This window comes from Epinephelus lanceolatus, chromosome 6 (genome assembly GCF_041903045.1).
Source record: "Epinephelus lanceolatus isolate andai-2023 chromosome 6, ASM4190304v1, whole genome shotgun sequence".
Classification (NCBI taxonomy): Eukaryota; Metazoa; Chordata; class Actinopteri; order Perciformes; family Serranidae; genus Epinephelus; species Epinephelus lanceolatus.
Genome location: NC_135739.1, coordinates 30,739,287 through 30,760,986, shown reverse-complemented (window position 1 = coordinate 30,760,986; position 21,700 = coordinate 30,739,287). Strand labels below are relative to the sequence as shown.

The following is a 21,700-nucleotide window of genomic DNA, read 5'->3' as shown; positions in this document are numbered from 1 at the left end:
TCTGTCTGAGAGTCTTTTTTCACACTACATAACATGACAGATTTACTTTAGAGGTTGAGAGCCATGCAGCACGCAGTGCCAAAAGTATAAATATTTATATTTCAATTATACTGCACCAAGTCATTTTGCTGATTAGTTCCTCCTCCCTCTCTGGCTGAAGGTGGACATATTTCACCAACATTGCAGCGTGAAACAACTTACTAAGAATTTCCCATAAAGACTGTTTTTTTACGACAGGACTTAGAGCAACAGAAAGATCCCTTAAAAGCTGCAAGCTAATCAGGAAACTATATATCCCCCATCTCATGTCTGGTGACATTAAAAAATATCACACCAGGCATGACAAACTTGAAAAAAATGACAAGGCTGAGCAATAAAACCAAGATGATGAGTACACACTGTCCAAACTCTCCGACATCATTCATGCCCAGAAGCTCAACCCTGGCACAGATGACAGGCTCGCTCTCCTCCACACACAAAGAGAAGGAAGGAGGGAGAGAGAGAGAGAGAGAGAGAGCGTGGTGCTGGGCTGATTCAGCACGATGCTAAATCAAACCCAAGAGCATTAATTACACACTGCATTATCAATCAGAGCAAAGTGTGTGCAGGGTTATAAGGTTTGAGATTGATCAGACTGACGATCCATCAAAAACCTGTGATGGCCATTGTTGGCTTTCTGCTGATCAGCTAAAGCTCTGCACCACAGATGGAGAACGGTGTAGGGTGTGGTATGGAGAGGGGATTGGGGTTAAATGGGTAGTGGGGGGAGGGAGGGTGTATATATGTCATTTGCTCACTGCTGTGATTTGTTTGTTCAGGAGAGGGAGGGCTCAAGGGGGATTTGGGAGGAGGTGGGGTACAGAGCTAAAACATAGTAGGGTTTAATGATCAGCTAATCCCCCCCTCCTCTACTGAGAGGGCAGTATATAACACCGGGCAGCCTGCTGCTCTCACATCATTTAAACAGCAAAGAAGCCTGGGTTAAAAGCAGAGGGGAAGAAAAAGTAGGGGAAAGTAGGAGCAGTGGAACACTGTGTTGGAAAATATTCCACAACCCGGGATTGGACAAGAAAGTCACGATGAAGCTATTTTGCCTGTTGCTGCTGCTGGCTAGTTACACTGCTGCCGTCCCTCTGGAGTCCTCAGGTAGAGAAGAGTACCCCACCCTGCCCTCCCAGGTCCTCACCACAGCACCGAGCCCAACTGAGGCAAAGTCTCGCTTTGCCATGCTGGATGACGTTCGTCTCCTCGCAAACGGCCTCCTTCAGCTAGGCCAGAGTTTACGTGAGTTCGTCCATAAGACAAAGGGCCAAATCAACGACATCTTCCAAAAGTTGAACATTTTCGATCGCTCTTTCTACCAGCTCTCGGTGGTCACGTCTGAGATCAAGGAGGAAGAGGAAGAGCTGAAGAAGACCACAAATTTCTTAAAGACAAACAATGAGGAGATCAGGAATCTGTCACTGGAAATCAACTCTAAGATCAACGGCATCCTTCAGGAGCGCACACAGCTACAGAGCAAGGTGGGGAGCCTCGAGGAACGGCTGAAGGGACTGTCAGAGAGTATTATCCCTGCTGACCAGCTTAGTGAAATCACAGCCCTCAAGGTAAGCAGCTAATACACACTGAAGCAAGTCCTCTAAGTTCCTTATTCAAGTTTCTATCACTTAATAATATGTGCACATCAATAGAAGTGAAGAGTAAGCTAGTAAAAACTGTACCAAAAGTTTTCTTCAAATCAGGTTAACAATGGAGATGCATTTAATGTGGTTCACATCCAAATGACCATAACCAACAGTTATTTTTTTCGATTCATGTGACTCAAAAGCTGCTCTCACAACCATTATCAGTCAATCAAACCTACATGTGTTGTATTTAACAGTGTATTAATTATGGCATTTTCAGGAAGTCATTGAATCTCAAGAGAAAACAATCACCAGTCTGCTGAAAGCTGTGAAGGAGCAGCACGATCAGCTTGACAATCAGAAAACCAAGATCAAAAACCTGGAGGAAAAGGTAGACACCTGTTCAACATGGTTTCACAACATTTTGTCAAACATCTATCTGTGAGAACCTAGTCTGGTCCTTGAAGCTATCTATGCCAATTCTGCTTTATGTGGGAATGAAAAAGAAATATGGGGAAGGGAAAGTGCTTTATCGAGGGCTGACAACATAATTTAACATCATAGATTCATTTGCGTTCTCTTGCAGCTAAGCTATGACAGCTTTCAAGATACACTCGATAAGCCAATGGATTCAGACCCTGCAGCTCCTGATATGTTTGAATATCTGACAGGAAACTCAACTGACCTGGACCCAAATGGTAAAGATATTCTATCATCAATTATTATAAGTTGGCACGCAGATAAAATGTCTTAAAACAAAAGAAGAATGCAAATGTTTGAGGATATTTTGATGCATTCATTTAGATTTCTTCAATGTGTTTTAGACCTCGCCATGGACTGCAGTGAGCTGTTTAACAAAGGAGAGGCAAACAGTGGAATCTATGTCATCAAGCCAAATCAATCTGAGCCATTCAACGTTTACTGTGAAATGGGTTCAGGTGGGTGAGAGTACACCAATCTGGGGTTTAAGTAAGGGCATTAAAATACTATTATTATATATATATATATATATATATAATATATTTCTGCATTCAGCTGCAATGACATGTTGAAGAGGAGGTATTGGCATGTATGCACAGTTCCTATCAAAAAGCAAAAGGTTATCAAGCTAGATAGCCACAGGAGCAGTTACCCAAAGGGCAGACAATGGGGTGGATATCCCCGTCATGTTATCTATGATAAGGAGGCTTCCTGATCCTTCTGTAAACTTTTGTGTGGTTTGCACAACAGTTACTTGACTTGAGATATATTTCTTATCCATTCTATAGATGGTGGTTCAACTGTCATCCAGCGCAGGGTCGATGATTCAGTGGATTTTGACCAGACATGGGACAAGTATGAGAAAGGCTTTGGAAATCTGGAAAGTGAGTACTTTTTAAACTTTGCCTTCAATTAAAAATATGCAACTTTTAAGATTTGCCAAAACTATACACACTGTACTTAAGACCTTTCCCTTACTTGCAATAAATACACATTAGTTAATAACGCTTTACAGGGGTATAAATATTTATGTACATTTTATTTTTATAACAGAATAAAAAGTATTTGGAGATAGCACTACAGCACTGGACCATTTACACTTAATACCACTTTAATCCTTTTATGGGAGGGTGGGGGCAAGTACAGCAAGTACTTCTTGTACGACTGGTCATAGGAAATAATATTTGTTACACATCAACCCTAAACTGACAGAGTGACATCCTGTATTGCCTGAGTACACAAAGAGGTTTGGCATTTTTCCCTGCAGCACTTACTGGCTCAGACAGCCGCTCATGGGTGCAGCCATGACAGATTCCAAAGTAATGGCTCCTGCAGTCATGAATTTTAGTTGCTATTACCATCCCTAATGATTATACCTTGTAGTTTGGTGCAGCAATCCGCCGCAGGCCCAAGGAAACAAGTGTTGTGTTGTACACGTATTGTGCAAGACAAATTTTCAATACTAGAATAAAGAAGCAGAGAATTTCTTATTCAAAATGAACTGTAAACCTCTGTGGATAGTGCTATAGAGACATGCACACCAAAAGGTTATCAGTTCTTCCTTATTCCATGAACAATCTTTCCAAACAAACCAATCCATAACCTTTGGAGATTCCCTGGTAACAGACAAAAAGGTTTTTTTTTCCACACAAGAGATATCCTAACAAGATAAAATGTGCTAATGTGATGTGTTATGCAGAGGACTTCTGGTTGGGCTTAAAGAAGATCCACAGCTTTACACAGCAGGGAGCTTACATCCTGCGTATTGATTTGGAGGACTTGAAGGAGGGGAAGCACTGGGTGGAGTACACCTTCTCATTAGAGGGTCCCTCCAAGGCCTACACCCTTCATGTCAGCCACTCCTCTGGTGACCTTCCTGATGCCATGGCCAACAGCACCGGCATGAGATTCTCCACAAAAGACAGAAATGATGACAACCACCAAAACTCAAACTGCCCTCGTTACACAGGTGAACAGTTTTACAAGCAGATCAGCAATGGTTGTTTGGTATTACAAGTCATTTTGTTCAGACAAACTTGTAAAGACCAAGTTATGTTTATATAACTTATATCACTTGTGCTGACCCTTTGGCAGGTGGTTGGTGGTTCAATGATTGTGGAGAGAACAGCCTTAATGGAAGGTATTTATGGTTGAGGACAAGAGGACGCTCAATGAGAAGAAGGGGCATTCACTGGAGGCCTGGCACAGGACCCTCGTATTCCCTCAAGACGACCAAGATCACCATACGACCAGCCCCTACTGCTGAAAACTTCAACTGAACCCCACAAGTCATACCTTCTCTTACACACCAGGGCATTATTCAAAAACACTGATAATATCCAATGCTCAGCCTAAAAGTTTCACAGAAGGAGAAAGTAAAGTAACACAGACAAATTCCTGAGTTTATCTACATTTAGCTGATTCCTTCCTAACAGCGTTTTGTCTGAGGCCGGTGCTGAACAACAACTAACAAGCCAAAAATGTCACAAATGCTGAACTGTCGCGATGATGCAACAACGCCACGCGGGTCATTAACCCACTGGGTTAATGGGTCTGGCAAGGACAGTAGACTTGTCATTATGCAACATCAGTGATCACTTGCAAAATGGACATATTGATCCACATCAGCAACCCAATTATATGAAACTGTTGCATGTTCCCAGGGGCTATGGGCAGAAATACCAACAGGTTATTACATAAAGCATGCAAATTATATAAGTCAGGGGTCAAGAGAAACACTGCATCTCCAACATCTCAACAAGTGTCAATAATGATATTTTTTTTCCCAATGAAAGTCATTTTTGTCCTGGTATTTTATTCTTCTCCATCCCCAGTTTAATGTAAATCAGTCTTTATAGTGTGGACAATGTCAGCAGTCAAACATTTGGCAGCACACTAGTGAAGTTTTTCCCTTTGTTTGTTCTATGTTTTTTTACTCTGTAAAGTATTTAAACCATGTTCATGCTATTATATGATCTATGCTTGTATTGTTAGAAAAAAATAATTTCCGTATATTTCTTATGTTATTGAGTCATATTGACTCTTGTCCATTATTACAACATTACTAACTTTACTGTCAATGTGCATAATACTAACACGTCGCCCTGACAAGTAGCTATGTGCTCTGATAAATCATATTTATGAAGACAAAATAAAAATCTTGACCTGATGACTAACTGTTTTATTGTGTGTTGATCTGTAATATAATATTGAACCAAATAAAATTTTAGAGAAAAAGAACACATGATGCAGTCCATCACAGTCAGTAAGACAACACTCATTCACAACTTAAAAATAATTGCTAACACTAGTGATGCACAATAATATTGGCACATCATCAATATATATATATATGTATATATGTGTATGTATATATATATATATATATATATATATATATATATATATATATATATGTATGTGTATATACAGTACAGGCCAAAAGTTTGGACACACCTTCTCATTCAATGCGTTTTCTTTATTTTCATGACTATTTACATTGTAGATTCTCACTGAAGGCATCAAAACTATGAATGAACACATGTGGAGTTATGTACTTAACAAAAAAAGGTGAAATAACTGAAAACATGTTTTATATTCTAGTTTCTTCAAAATAGCCACCCTTTGCTCTGATTACTGCTTTGCACACTCTTGGCATTCTCTCCATGAGCTTCAAGAGGTAGTCACCTGAAATGGTTTTCCAACAGTCTTGAAGGAGTTCCCAGAGGTGTTTAGCACTTGTTGGCCCCTTTGCCTTCACTCTGCGGTCCAGCTCACCCCAAACCATCTCGATTGGGTTCAGGTCCGGTGACTGTGGAGGCCAGGTCATCTGCCGCAGCACTCCATCACTCTCCTTCTTGGTCAAATAGCCCTTACACAGCCTGGAGGTGTGTTTGGGGTCATTGTCCTGTTGAAAAATAAATGATCGTCCAACTAAACGCAAACCAGATGGGATGGCATGTTGCTGCAGGATGCTGTGGTAGCCATGCTGGTTCAGTGTGCCTTCAATTTTGAATAAATCCCCAACAGTGTCACCAGCAAAACACCCCCACACCATCACACCTCCTCCTCCATGCTTCACAGTGGGAACCAGGCATGTGGAATCCATCCGTTCACCTTTTCTGCGTCTCACAAAGACACGGCGGTTGGAACCAAAGATCTCAAATTTGGACTCATCAGACCAAAGCACAGATTTCCACTGGTCTAATGTCCATTCCTTGTGTTTCTTGGCCCAAACAAATCTCTTCTGCTTGTTGCCTCTCCTTAGCAGTGGTTTCCTAGCAGCTATTTGACCATGAAGGCCTGATTCGCACAGTCTCCTCTTAACAGTTGTTCTAGAGATGGGTCTGCTGCTAGAACTCTGTGTGGCATTCATCTGGTCTCTGATCTGAGCTGCTGTTAACTTGCCATTTCTGAGGCTGGTGACTCGGATGAACTTATCCTCAGAAGCAGAGGTGACTCTTGGTCTTCCTTTCCTGGGTCGGTCCTCATGTGTGCCAGTTTGGTTGTAGCGCTTGATGGTTTTTGCGACTCCACTTGGGGACACATTTAAAGTTTTTGCAATTTTCCGGACTGACTGACCTTCATTTCTTAAAGTAATGATGGCCACTCGTTTTTCTTTAGTTAGCTGATTGGTTCTTGCCATAATATGAATTTTAACAGTTGTCCAATAGGGCTGTCGGCTGTGTATTAACCTGACTTCTGCACAACACAACTGATGGTCCCAACCCCATTGATAAAGCAAGAAATTCCACTAATTAACCCTGATAAGGCACACCTGTGAAGTGGAAACCATTTCAGGTGACTACCTCTTGAAGCTCATGGAGAGAATGCCAAGAGTGTGCAAAGCAGTAATCAGAGCAAAGGGTGGCTATTTTGAAGAAACTAGAATATAAAACATGTTTTCAGTTATTTCACCTTTTTTTGTTAAGTACATAACTCCACATGTGTTCATTCATAGTTTTGATGCCTTCAGTGAGAATCTACAATGTAAATAGTCATGAAAATAAAGAAAACGCATTGAATGAGAAGGTGTGTCCAAACTTTTGGCCTGTACTGTATATATATATATATATATATATATATATATATATATATATATATATATATATATATATATATATATATGCCTTAAAATTAAATATCGAAATTGGCCGACATGCTGATAATATTGGTGTGTCATCAGTATTGGCCAATATTAGAATCAGCCAACGTGCTTTTTCTTAATTTGCACAATGAAAGAACATTACATGCATTGAAAAGTATTATATTTCATGTCTCCATCTGCTGGTGGGCCATCATGCTAAGGGTATGCATGCATAACATGATGTTAATTCCACTATGGAAGAGACTTGATGATCACTAAAACTAGGTAGGGGAAAAAAGTGCATATATCAATATCTGTATTGGTTATCAGTCAAATGAGTTGTTACATATTTGCATATCGGCTATCGGCAAAAAATCCAATATCTTGCATCCCTAGCTAAAACAATACACTACACCGATCAACCAAAATATTAAAACCACTGACAAGTGAAGTAAACAACATTGATCATATTGTTACAATACAATGTTCTTTTGGGAAACCGTGGGCTCTGACATTTATGTGGATGCCACCAGACACGCTCCACCCACCTAAACACCACTGCAGACCAGGTACCCCCCCTCATGGCAACAACACTCCCCAGTAACAGTGGCCCCCCAGCAGGACAGCGCACCATGCCACACCACAAAAGCTGCTCAGGAGTGGCCCAAGAAACATGACAGAGACCTCAAGGCATTGACCTGAAAAAAAAAAAATCCCAAAATCCCGGTCTGATCAAACATCTGTGGGGCATGCTAGTACCCCACCTCACAACCCACAGGACTCAAAAGATCTGAAGGCAACGCCCTGGTGCTAGACACTATAGGACATCCTCCAGAGGTCCTGTGTCCATGCCTTGACAGGTCAGAGCCAAGTCAGGTCCAAGGAGGACCCAACATGGATTGGGGTACCTCAGGGGTACCAGCAAGTCCCACAAATGTTCGATTAGATTGGGACTGGGGTATTTGGAGGCAAAGTCGACACCTTGAGCTCTCTGTCCCATTCCTGGGGTCATTCCTGATTCAGTTTTCATGGTGTGGCGTGGTGCATTGTCCTGCTGGGGGGGCCACTACCATCGACAAGTGCTGTTGCCATGAGGGGGTTTATTTTGTCTGTTTGTTTATTTTGTCTGTGTTTAGGTGAGTGGAGTGCGTCAAGAAGTAACATCCAGATATATGCCAGGACCCAAGGTTTCACAGCAGAAGACTACACTACCAAGATGATCAATGTTATTCACTTAACCCGCCAGTGGTTTTAATGTTTTGGCTGATCGATGTACATTAACTGACAATTCATAAGTATGCCCCTATCGATGTGCTTTGACTCCATATAGCTATAATCCGCAAATATACTTACATGTGTAAGTTTAAAAAAAACCCAGATGCGTCAAGGCTGATATCCTCCTGTTTGCGTCTTATAAAAGCGAGGCTGCTTGATAAATTTTAGTAACCTGCTGGCACTATTTCACTTAAATGACCTCATAAAGTATAGCTGACATTCAAATATACTTAAAAGGAGAAGTAGTGATAGTTAAGACTATCAAACAATAAGGCTTACAGAAATCTTGTGATCTCAGACAACTTGCAATAATTCAGTGATTTAAAAAAAAAAAAAACATTATGAATAAAATGCAACATTATGATTTCCTTTGACCCAGTTCTGCTGGCTCAAAATTAGGTCTGGCATTAGTTAATCTACAATAGGAATGTACCTGTTTATCTGCAGACAAACAAAGCCTGTGACAGCGAGGTCATGTCACCAGCAACATCTGCTAATAAGAACTTCACTCAAAGTAACCTTGACTGAAATAGCACTTGCTCAGATGGAATATGTCCGCACTACAGTGACATGCAGCATGAGGTGAACATTAACGAGACACAGTGTCGGTCACCACTGTGCAAAGCTTGAATTGACACATAGTGATTTCCGCATGTTGAGGATGTTTCCTGCTATTGAAATGTAATATTTGTACAGAGGCCAACGCACACGTAAGCAAATAAAGCTATGTCTCAATGAGAGGCACGTAAAGGTCATGTGTAAATACATTTTAAAATATTAATTTTATAGTTGCTTTAAAATTAGATGCAGCTGTTAAATATAGCTTGTAATTTTGCCACCCGTTGACAAGAAAATTCTATCTTGCCAAATGAATACACTCTCCTGACAAAATTGACTAAACTGAAAAAAATGAAGACGCGAAAGCTCAATTTTCCTGTACCTGTATGTGGTGTTTGGCACATAGACATCCCTGGCAGGGAACTCCAGGATCTCCCTGGTGGGGCGTACCCTGCTGTCTGGGTAAGGTTTGACCTGCAGAAGGTCAGGGGTCAAGCAATAGTGGGGGTTCTCTGGAGCTGGAGAAATGTCCAACTTCAACTGGGCTGTGGTGACAGTCACAGAGGACAGAATGGGAAGAGAGAAGGTGCACAGGAAGGTAAAAAAAAAAAAGAGAGATGCATTAATTTAAAAACAAGTGGTTCACTTCTTCACATTTCCAAGCAATTTAAGGGAACCATGATGCCAATTACGGATGAGCATCACGTTTACAACTACCAATTGGATAAGGAAATCGAGGACGATTCAATTCACGCTTGTACCTGTGATAGGTCTGAGTCTCCTCAGCACTGAAGATGGCCTTCTCATGTCAGCCAGGAACTTATACAAGTCCTCATCACTTAGTCTATCCCCCTCCTAAAACACACATTTGCAACACATAAAAATCCAGTACAAAGTTACAAAGCAGCAATAGTGTCAGATAAGCTAAAGGACATATCCCTCTTTGTCTGTGTGCGTGCATCTCAAGCAGTACATAAAATACATATATATCAGACTTGTAAGTGTGTGCAGTAGATATGGTTGTGGAGACCTGTTTGAAGAAGTTGGTGATGGTAAGTGTTGCAGGTCTGAAGCCGGTCAGACTGCATGACTCATCTCCACTGGTGGTCCTCTCCAGGGAACGCCTTCCCATGATACTCGAGTTCCTCCGCTCTGACCATGAGCCTTTCCTCTCTGCACACAGGGGAAAACATTGTTTAAAAAATATTAAGTTTTGTTTAATGACAGCTTTTTCTTCTATGCTACATCAGGCTCAAGCTTATTCCCATATTGTGTCCATATTGCAGAAAACATACATTTCTTTGATCTGCCTAGCAACAAAAAGGCAGCCACCACAGTCAGCATCAAAGATACCTTGTGAGGTTAAAGGTTAGACAAACATCAAAGGTCAAACTCAAAAAGAACACACCAAGGATCAATATGGCACCATGTTTTGTTTGGGTGTTGTGCTCTCGGTCTGAATTTGCCTTTCTGTGGTTGGAAAGTTGATTTTAGATAAAGACAATACACTGTGGTAATATATTGACAAGCCCATGAGCCTCATGCGTGACTGCCAGGTCTCTTACAGTCTCTGTCTCCCGATAACTAATGTGACACTGAAGCTGTAAGTTAGTACAAGCATAAAAACATAAACCTATACGCCTCTACGCTGAATGTGACTTCATAATGAGATACTGTGTGTTTACAGTGGCAAACCAAAGGGCTGTGTTAACAGAGAAAATCAGACCTGAGAGGCTCATCTCCAGCTCCGTGTCTCTCTCAAGACTGCCAGCACTGTTCACAATGTTCATCAGATGGATGGCGGTCCAGGCGAAGGGCATGCGGTAGCGGCCAAGACGTTGGCAGAACTGCTCCGACTGGCTGCGAAGCTTCTCCAGCTTCTCTTTATTCTACAACAAAAATACATGCTTACTTAAGTTAGTTATAGCTGCGATTTATATAAAATAAACAGCTTGTTAACTATATTAAAATGCACTTATTAATTTATTCATTAACACGTGATTATACACTGTGCACAATTTAAGTGATAAAACTGACAGTATTGCTTGGAACAGTGATTTAGCTGACATTAAAGAGAACACAAACTGTATTTGTATTATTATCATACATCTGGGAAAAATCTCAAAACTTTTTATGTGCCATTCAACATCTAATTCACACTGATCATACCTTGGCAGCATCTGATTCTTTGAAGACCATGTAGGGCTCAGCACACTCTCCAATATCACCTTGCTGCAGTACCTTTTCCAACTGCGGACAAAGCACACACTTTCAGTCACTACTTTCAGTCACAGCAACAAAGTGATCATACAGGATAAAGACTGACCATCAAATATGAGCTAACTGTATTTAAATTAGAGTATTGGCCCACATATAAACTGTTTCTTATGAAATTTCTTTTTGCATGGAAAGAGTACAAGTGTAACACTGGCTTGTACAGAAAGTACTGCAATATTAGTTGCATGTAGCCTTAATGTTATTAGGCTAGCAAGCTTATTTGAGTACATGGATCATGTGTCTCTCACGGTTATACTAAATCCCAACAAGGGATTTAGTATAACATATTTTAGTGCCACAAAGGAAATAAAAGAGTGAAAATGCATTGAAACAGACCACAGACTCAATCATCTGTTACTGTCACTTCTACAAGAGAAAAGGCCGCAAGGATAAGGACTCTCTTCTCTTTCAATTCACAGTATCTTCCTAGCCAGGGTTTCTATTTTCAAAAAAATCCTTTTCCAAAAACAGGTGTTGGATCATCTTAAAATCAGGGTCGTATTGTTACTCAGTCATTTATTTGCAAAACAAGTCTTGACAAGACAGACTAAACTATATCGTAACTGTCTGACCTTGATGACGAGGAAGACATCCTGGGAGGGGTAGGTGATGGAGAATATGGCAGAGCGTGCCAGCGTGGAGATGGCTGCTGTCTGAATGTGTGGACGAAGCATTCCCTTTGTCTGCTCAGAGTTTAGGTCGAAGAAAAAGTTCTCGGATATCTGAGGGGTACATTCAAAACACACACAGACAGACTCATAAGTGATTGCAACACAGTTATAACGCACATTAAATGTAATCCTATGACCAGGCCATGATAACCACTAGCATTCAATCAAAATTTTTGAGTGAACGGCTGTGTTGCGGCAACCTGATTTTTTGCTTGTGGAGGCTGACAAACATGATAACATTTCAGTGACAAATGACCCACTTGTAAAAGCAATGGAGCTCCTGTGCAGAGCAATATATATGAGAGATCTACTTATCAAGGCAACTGCTACCCTCTAGTGTTTGTCAGCTAAAGAGGAGTGGAAAGAATCAGCAGTGGATGTTCTTCTTCGGATAGACACATGGTTCCAGTGTATGATTTAACTGCATTCCTACAAGCATAACAGGGCCGCAACATAAAATTTTATAGTCCACTCATCAAATTCGTTTTGGCCTCCCAACAATTTTAATGGCTTGCAGAAGTGACCCAACAACTCAGGGCTGAGGAGGCACTGTGGAAAGCATAACAGCTTACCTTTTTCTTTTCCTTGACATCGTATAAGGCCAAACTAGCAAATATCGGTTCAATTTCGATCTCGAACCTTCAAGTGGAGAGAAAAAGGAGTGGGTCAGCAGAAAGCAGCAGTTAAAGAAAGCACTAAAAGGCTTTTTTTTCTGAAAAAGGCTGTCCACCACTTACTTCAAGGACAAGCATTTGACGAGTAGTCTCTGGCCAAAGTGTTCTTTGGGTACTTCAGGCACACAGTGGCGCTCGATGGGCTCCTCCTACACAATCACAGAGAAGATCACATACAAAAATTGGTAAAAATGATCAAAAGAACTATGAATGCCCATGCTGCGATGAAAAACAATTCATGCAAATATATTCATTACAAAGAAAATTACTAACATTGTGGGAATTATTTCAAACACAAAGATTGAGCTAAATTGGCTTTGATTTAATTAATTAAACTGATTAACCTCACAAAAATGTTACTAAAAAGTAACAATTTATATTGGAAATGTAGCAAAGATAAAGGGGTGAACTACCTCATCCAGTGCAGGGTGCAAAGCAAAGAGTTCACGGTGGCGGTTGGACTTGCGATGCTCTTCGTTGTGCCTGTCAATCTCCTCATTAGGGGCACGGTCAAGGAGGTGAGGGAGGAGGGCGTCAGGGAGGGAGTTCTTCAAGTCAAAGATGCTGCAGGCCCAGCTGCCACGTGGGGTGTCGTCTATAGACATCGACCGCCGCTTCAGGTCATCCTACAGGGCAAACAACACAAAAAAATTTGCCTTGCAAGCACAGCATTTTGGTAAACTCTTGTATTAAAATAAACATGGTCATCTAAAATATGTATATCACCAATCTGAAATATTCAAGAGGATTTTTTTACAACTAGATGATTTGGTACCTGGTCATCTTGGTAGCTGCTGCTGTCCGGCATCTCATCCGCCTCAAACACTTGTTTGGGCAGGCCTTTCTGACGCTCTTTCTGCTTGTCTAGAGTGTTGGGGTTAAAGCCTGTACCAAGCTTATGGTATCTGGGGGAGAAACAGCCATTTACTTAATACTTAATATTACTTAATACTTAACACTAAATATAGCCATAATATTGTACAGATATAATCCTAATTGTAAAGTGTTACCTAGTAAAATTGGGTGATTCAAACATTAATAATTCCACACAGTAAATCCTTACTTTCTGTTGACGACAGCCCAGTCTTCTGTGTAGGATCTGACACAGTCTCTGACATGAGCATCAGTGTCCCTGCAGCCAGACAGACTCAATCAATCAAACAAGCTTTATTTTACCAGCAAGAGTCAGACCTTAAATGCATTAGTCTAAGTGAATAAAGACGACAGGCTACCAGAGTGATGTCATTTATTCTTCCTGGTACATCAGACAGTGAAGTACACTCGCGCAGTTTGTGCCACTTCTTCTGACATACCAAGAGCCAGAGCTAAGTGATGACATCAAGCTTACTGATCTTTCATCTTTAAACATGTGGTGCAGCGTAGAGACTTATTACCACTACTTTTAAAAAAATGCCTGCATTTTCCTAAAGTCACTATAACCTCAAAATAAAATAACAACACAAAAAAATCTAATAGAAACATATGCTATAACTTGATTGCTATGATTAGATTACATAAATATATGAAACCTTCTGTATCAGTATCTAATACAAAGCAGCAAGGAAAGTTCAAAGGGAGATAGCACAGCCTAATGGCCATGTGGCATACAATTTAAAGAGGTCGACACGGCAAGTGATAATGTACACTGTATTGCACTACAATTCCCCAAAAAATTATCCCTCTATAGTCCAGTTAATATGAATAATTCCCTTTATAAACACTATTTGCTCTGGGTTCAATACTCAAAATGCTCTTACATGAGAAAGAATTATGCTCAATTCCACACCTGCTTCTACCATCTACAGTATTTCAACCACACAGCACTCTTACCCTTCCTCAGGGACGGCTTGCGCCACTGTGCGACACTCCCTGGGTGTGTGGATGACCTCAATATCATCTGGGGGAAACTCAATCAGATCTCTCAAGGGACCTGACTCAACGATGGGAGGGTGAGTGATGAGGTACTCCTCAAAATCCACAGGCTCCACCGCCTCTGTAAGGGGAACCTAGTGGGTGATGAGAGAGATCAGAGGGATGGGAAAAGTTAATTAGCTGTGAAAACATAGTCAGCTATTCAGTTCTCCTGTCTGTACTTCTTCCATACATAAATGCCTTGGTAAAGTCTTAAAGTCTGTAGTTTTAGGGCTTTAGGGGATTGATTTCCCACAAAACCTCTAAAGAAAGTAGCAGAGTTATGGGTTATTAGTCATTCCATGAATCTGCACCATGTAAAGCCCCAACAGGTCCTAAGATATGAGGTAATTTCTGTTATTTCTGTTGAGAGAGCAGTTTTGCTTTATGGATCGTCTTCAATTCCAAATAGGAGAATCACTTCTGAGAAAGATGCATGTGTGATTTGGGCAAATGCTTTAAAATGCCCTCGAGCTGATACAAGTAACCAGATTAGCAAGTGTGCTACTTCAAGCTTAGACTAATGGTTTCATGGGTCTTAGTCAGCTTCTAAAATGATGAACCCAGGGGGGAATCTTTGTTTCAGCAGGTTCAGTTTAAGTGTGAACGTGTGTGTGTGTGTGTGTGTGTGTTTGCTTCTCTCTTTCTCCCTCCCAAGGAATCTGAACACAAATACCTTTCACAGTTTAATTAAAAGCCAACTGTAGCCTATTAAGGAGGAGGGGTGGTATTTGCCAGTGTTGTGGCTCAGGCCTGCTGAGGGGCAATTGGCATTACCCCTTTAACAAACACACTGTCTGACCTCATACATTTGTAACACTGCAGCAGAGACTAGATGTGGTGAACAGGACAATCAATGGTTATCTCTCATGGTACTTAGCATGACATAAACAACTGCAGTGCAGCAATTCAAACAACCAGAAATGACATCCTTGTCTTAGGCTGTAATATTGTGGTACGCTTAGACTGATGTCAACAGGTATCCCTAATATTAAAATACTGCACTTGCTTTAACATTGGTCCAGGTTATATATGACAAAAGCGACCAAGCAACTGCACTGATTAATCAGTATCTGATGATACACGTCCAACATTTAACCACATTCTCAAACATTTTAAATGTGCTAAATGCTGAAGTTTAATTAAAAACTACACTCTACAGTTGCACATTCAGCAACAGCAGTGAGAGATAATACTATCTTAGGAATAATAAAAGGTTGAAATTCAATAAACTTTAACTCATAAAATAAGAATAACAAAACAAAGAAATAATATATCATTGAGCTGAGCAGCAAATTGTTTTCCAACCAGCCCAGTGTGTGATATCTTTATACCAAAACACATAAAGGCATGTGAGCAGACAGTTCACCAGCTTGTGTGTTTGTTTCCCCAACACAGCAGACACCAGAAATGTACTTAGGCAAGTGTGAAAAATCAACAGCATTGCAACTGTTGAGAGCACAGACACTGTTGTTGTAATTTAGGCTGACGTTTTCAGACAGTGCAGCGGCAGCAGCTGTCACGCTCGTATGATGATCCAAGACAGAATGTCAATATCAGGCTCTGGCCTTTGAAACTACTCACTGTGTTGCTTGTTGCGGTCCCAACATTGAGGTTTTTGAAGAGTTGTGGGGAGCCTCCATACTGGCCAGCGATCTGCTTCCTGACCTCTGCTGCCACAGTCCTGCAAGCAGATGGGAGATCGGTGGATCGAGGAGGAGAATGAAAACAGCCCATTTTTAAAAGTCTGTGCAAAGATCCACACACTAGATACTGCTGGCCTGATTGGGGCTTGCATTTAGGGCTGAGAATAACAGCAATACATACTTTGGTTGTAATAATAATGGGATTAGGATACAGGCGATGTTGCAATGCACATACTGAAAGACTTTCAGCTATGGCACATCATGATCAATGCTGCAACTGTAAGGCAATCTTGTATGACACATCCTAACACCTGTAACTGAAGAAAATAAAAATGTCTAAATTAAGCAACATGAGTTTGTAAGTCAGGGGAACCTCTTTAGCCTAATAGTTAAAGCGTATACCACATAACCACAATGTCCAGCCAGGCATGTCGTACCACTCTCTCTCGCCTTGTTTCCTATCTCTCCCTACACTGTTGACTGTCAAATGAAGGCAAAATGCCAACACAATACTTCTAAAAATGTTCAGATGGAAAATGTGTGCAGTAAAGGAAAGGAACACACCTGTGTTGCTATCATAAGATTGCAACTCTAGTGCCACTGTATCAACAGTATCACAAAATATACTACAATATTTAAGTATTGAACTTTTCGAGTCAATTTAATTTGTATAGTCAAATATCACAAATTTGTGTCAAGGGCATTTGCAATCAATAATAAATACAGTATCAGTTGCTTGTCCCACCCCAATGATTAAGAACATAGGTAGAGATTTTGGGGGTGATGCAGGGCACACGCCACGGCCCCCTTCAATACTTAGAACATCCCTGCTCCTTTATTTTGGAAGAATTAAAAACATTTCCACCATAAACTGATGCAGAAACTGCATAAAACTGGCGCAGGAAGATTCACCAGAAGATGATTCTCAAAATTTCCTGGGGAAGGACCTCTGAAACTCCCTTTTCAAGTGTATCCACCCCAGTGAAATGAAACCTATGCCCTTGTCTGAGAATAAACAGAAAACTAAATCAAACTGAAACGCTTCAAAGCCAAATTAATCCCAGTTTAATAAAATACTTAAGGCCCCAGGAATATGTTAGGTTTAATCTTCTAGCTGTGAAAATGAAATAAAAAAGAGTAATAGGCTAAATTGCAGAATTCATCTCAGTATTCTTTCTGGAGGCATAGGGTATTTTGACGTTATCACAAATTGGCTAATATTATTCAATGATATTGTATTGTGAAATATTTTGTTGACACTTAGGGTCTAGTGAGACTTACTGCTACTCAACTAAAAGTATATTTAAATATTAGAAACATTCTTTTCACACCGCTGTATTTTGCAAAATTCAAATACAAGGCTATTAAGCACTTCTTGTCCATCTTTTTGTCTCATAGTCTTACTGTGTCGTCTTGGACAGCATCATATATTACACCCAGACAGAGAGGAAAGAAACAAATATAAACCACTGGACCCCAGTGGTCAGCACAAAGCTCCTGATGTTCAACTGCTGCCGTTGCCACACACATACACAGGTCCTTTAAATCACAGCAACCAACAAAACCACTCCAAGACCTTTGCCTTGAACAAAACAACAACGCAGCAAGTTGCCCAATGTGACACAAACAAATAACAAATTAGAACCAAGGATAAAGGCTATACACTGAACTCAAGGTGATGTCACACAGGTAACACAGAGGCTATAAGGATTTAACAGTTGTGATAAACTTTTTCTTCATAACCAACAATCTGACCCATTTTTCCTTTATATTTTCGCTCTACATCCTGAAAGCAAAATCATAATTGCTAGTTTGAAGGTTACTTTTACTCTCAGCCATAATTACTGTGATGGTGAGCAAGGATTAGGTGTGATTCAGTCTGCAAGGTCACAAAACCTCAAAAGTCTAAACAGAGTCTAGTTTCCCTAAGCTGCTATGGTGCTGAGTTCATCACTGTTCCTTCCTAAAAAATACAAGGTAGCAAAACAAGAGAGCTTTGAGCTTATCATCTTCAGCAAGAAAACACAACGACAGCTGCATGGTCCAACTTGCCAGCTTATGATAAACGTGATAATGTACTGTAGTAGAGATCCAGTGGCCTCTGCAGTGCAGTGCTGTCACAACTGGAGAAAAGCAAAAGCACTGAACTGACAAACACATTCCACAGTCCTCCCCAAAGCCTCTCACCAGACCTTTACTTAGCACTGACTGGTCAATGCAAATGGGAATAACTTGATTAAACAAACAGCCTTTGTGGCTATCTTTTTAAGATGGCGACAACAATCTCTCTCAGGAACAAAATATAAACTTGTAGTGACTGAAGATCATATATATGCAAAGCATTCAACTGAGACATGTGATTCAAACTTGTGGGCAAAGCCACCAGCAATTTTAGTCACTTAATTTGCCACAACATGTGACATATGCTAACTCACTTCCATTACTAAAAGTTAGCATGCTTTAACAGGTACAACAGAGGCACTTACTCACTGCTGAATGCACAAAACTGAGCAAAGCAAAAAGAGTCTACTAATCTAAGAGTCTGAAAACAGCAAACAAGGTTTTCACCTGTATCTATTGAAGGAAGTTTTACTGAGACGTCAACTGCAAAAGACTTGAATAATACAATGCAATCTGCCAGCCACCTCTGTGAAGGTTATAATGCTCATTTTCTGTTTAAACTGTGTCATAGAGTTGTTGCCTTATCTCTAGGGGAAATGTTGAGGCTACAGTTTGTGATGTCGTGGTACTGTTATTACACTGTAAGATGTATGCAGGTGTATGATCATCTGTAAGTTTGTCAGCTGACCATCCTATCATGCCTCATCCTGCGTGAATAACCTGCTATGAAGTGGGGCATGTTCAATCCACAAAAATCAATATGAAACTCTCAATAACTGGATGTGGTTTTGATTAATGGAACTGGATTCATGCTGTAATAGAAATGCGTACTCCTCCAGTCCTGGCAGCAACAAAGACATGGACATCCTGCATAATCACAAGAGCTAGCACTTGTATTTTTGTCCTAAAGTTACATAAAGTAGGCTCATGGAGATTAACAGTTCTACAATTATAGAGGACATATTGAAGAGCATGTCCATGGCCTTTCATAAATAATCTTGTTTTTGCATATAGAAAATGAAAGCAACAGTAACAGCAGACATTCCTCCTTTTCAGAAAGCCTTAGATCATCATGATAATCTCTCCAGATGGGTGTGAAATCTTGTTTTATCTGATAAAGACGTCTGACATTTGATCACAGAAAAGCTGAACCAAAAAGCAGACTGCATTTATTTTTAGCTCATAATTACAAGAATGTTTTCCCTGTGGATTTAAATAAGCAGCAATATCAGTGATTTAAGAAATAATGTTGATAGCTGTAGGAGACCACAGTTCATCACTACCAGATCTACAATATCTATCTATCGCCTGGGATGATGGTATTTGACAGCTAGCACAAAGCCCTTTGTTAAAGAGATTACTTTGATCTGTCTGAGGGGCGGGGAGGGGATTAATACATCGCTATTTGATAACTGTTGATGGAGGCTTTTGTTTGCAGCCTTACTGTATTGCAATTATCTGCTCTCCTTTGTCATTGGGTTTTTACTTAAAACATAAGTCAACAAAGTTCAGCCTCATCTCTACCAGTAGTACCTAGCTACCAGTCGTTAGCAACTGTAGGCAAGATAGCTAGCTGTCTAAAATTAACGGTTTTCAATTTACAGTAAGTCCATTTCGGAGCGGGTAATTACTGAAAACCTAACTGCTGTTTTATACGTTTATTACAACTGAATTACATTTCGCTCCTTTGTTAGCATTCGGGGTGAAAAAAAGAGACTAGCAGCTAGCAGTGTCGCTGTCTGTCTGGGTGGGTCTGAGCATCTTTGCCGATATGGCTAACGAGCGGCTAGCTCGGAGCAGCCAGGCTGTGCTGATGGCTGGGCCTCCTTCATAGGGTTCCCTCAGCGGTGGTCTGAGGGCGACCTACATAGAAGCGACAAAGTGCACGGTGTGCCTTTACCGAGCTGGTTTCAGGGTCTCGAGGCTTTTACCTGCTGATTTTTTGGGCGAAGGCGCGGCGTTCAGCCATGGCAGTGGCCGCTGATGTGCTTTGAAATTCCCAGGCAGGCAGGCAGCAGGCAGACTCCGCTTTCCACTCACTCACTACGGCCACAGGGAAAACGGGAAAAACGGGAGAATGGGATCATTACCGTAATCACCGCAATGGTGTGCAATAGAACACACCCAGTGAAAAGCCCTTGCGCACCGTACTGTGGGGAATACACTCAAACAGCTGGGCAGCTTTATTTAAAGATTCTACATAATATTCACCCTTATAAATGTAATTTATCATAATGCATTAATACTCCAAAAATGTGAAATATACTTTTTCATTGTTATTATCAGATTATTTCTTCTTGGTCATTAACTATAAGACAGAAATGACCCCATACTTTGATTGACAGTTGTCAGTTTTATTTTAAATCTGATTTTACCTGGAAAATTAGACATACACAAACATAGAAGGCATTTGATCCTTTTAAGACAATGCAAAATAAACACAATACACAAGTAGTAAGTGAATAGTTGTATAATGTATTTTATATGTGTAATGTGCAATTGCATTTCATTGGTAGTCCTGTATTATATAGGCTAATGACAATAAAGCTTAACATTTATATTAACCTCCTGAGACACTAGCTTTTGTTTGGTATGTGTTTTTGATTTCTCCTAACTATTTGGGATTAGGGGGACCTGATAGGTATAAAAAAAAACAAAGCTTTTTCTTTGAACAGCAATAGTTTTTGAAAAACAAGAAAGATGTCCTTATATGGGGAGGAAGATCAAGTTTAAATAATTTTATCTGAAAATACTTTTCCATTCTCAAATGAATAATAGAAAACCAAATTATTATCATTATTATTACTTAGTTATTGTAGTTAATGATGCTTTCAGTAATGTTTTTATTGATTGTCACTGCTTTTAAAGTGATCATTTCCCTTGGGAAAATTTGGTAGAAGTCCTATGATCTATATTTTGTGGAAAAAAAACGTTTTAAAATCAATAAAAAAGCTAAAAGGCAAAATATAAAATAAAATATTATTGCAATAGCAAAAACTGTGGCAATAATAAGAAAAAAAATCTACAACTGATCAAATTAATTAATGATACATTTCAGTGACCCTGGCTATAGTAAATGTTTGGCATGGTGTTTGATGTGACCATGCATGTTTGACTGTTTATTTCGAGTGAATAAAGACACTTGTATTTTTGAATGTCCATCAAAACAGCAATGTAATCAGTGTACCAGCAGAAATTAATTTTAAGGTGACGTGCTAAATAGTTTGGATAACAGATGCTCTCTGGCTTTTTATGCGTCGCCATGCCTTTATACAACAAAGTATGTATGTTTTGTTACACGGAACACCCTCAAAAAGCGGAGCATTGAGTCTAGACACTACGGGTCATCGAAAAACGGCTTAAACACCGCCCGCTC

General features: G+C 40.2%; 2 protein-coding genes across 27 annotated transcripts in view; one reads left to right on the top strand and one right to left on the bottom strand.

Annotated features, from left to right (window-relative positions):
* The window catches only part of dock7 (dedicator of cytokinesis 7), a 54,081-nt gene extending 33,689 nt beyond the window's left edge, over positions 1-20,392 (bottom strand). For all 26 annotated transcript variants that reach the window (XM_033621534.2, XM_033621527.2, XM_078168956.1 and 23 more), the window contains exons 1-14: positions 20,256-20,392; positions 16,142-16,241; positions 14,477-14,652; positions 13,710-13,778; positions 13,422-13,551; positions 13,060-13,272; positions 12,710-12,795; positions 12,545-12,611; positions 11,874-12,023; positions 11,194-11,274; positions 10,751-10,913; positions 10,055-10,197; positions 9,786-9,879; positions 9,407-9,569 (exon numbers count right to left, since the gene is read on the bottom strand). In XM_033621534.2, coding sequence (XP_033477425.2) covers positions 9,407-9,569; positions 9,786-9,879; positions 10,055-10,197; positions 10,751-10,913; positions 11,194-11,274; positions 11,874-12,023; positions 12,545-12,611; positions 12,710-12,795; positions 13,060-13,272; positions 13,422-13,551; positions 13,710-13,778; positions 14,477-14,652; positions 16,142-16,241; positions 20,256-20,293 — 1,673 coding nt within the window. In that variant the 5' untranslated portion in view covers positions 20,294-20,392. The remainder of the gene's footprint in view (positions 1-9,406; positions 9,570-9,785; positions 9,880-10,054; positions 10,198-10,750; positions 10,914-11,193; positions 11,275-11,873; positions 12,024-12,544; positions 12,612-12,709; positions 12,796-13,059; positions 13,273-13,421; positions 13,552-13,709; positions 13,779-14,476; positions 14,653-16,141; positions 16,242-20,255) is intronic.
* Positions 948-5,274, top strand: angptl3 (angiopoietin-like 3). Its single transcript, XM_033621554.2, has 7 exons — positions 948-1,607; positions 1,906-2,016; positions 2,212-2,323; positions 2,450-2,563; positions 2,894-2,989; positions 3,805-4,074; positions 4,200-5,274. Exons 1-7 carry the CDS (start codon positions 1,080-1,082, stop codon positions 4,382-4,384), a joined length of 1,416 nt encoding a protein of 471 aa, XP_033477445.2. The 5' UTR covers positions 948-1,079; the 3' UTR covers positions 4,385-5,274.
* Positions 20,393-21,700: the final 1,308 nt, after the last annotated feature.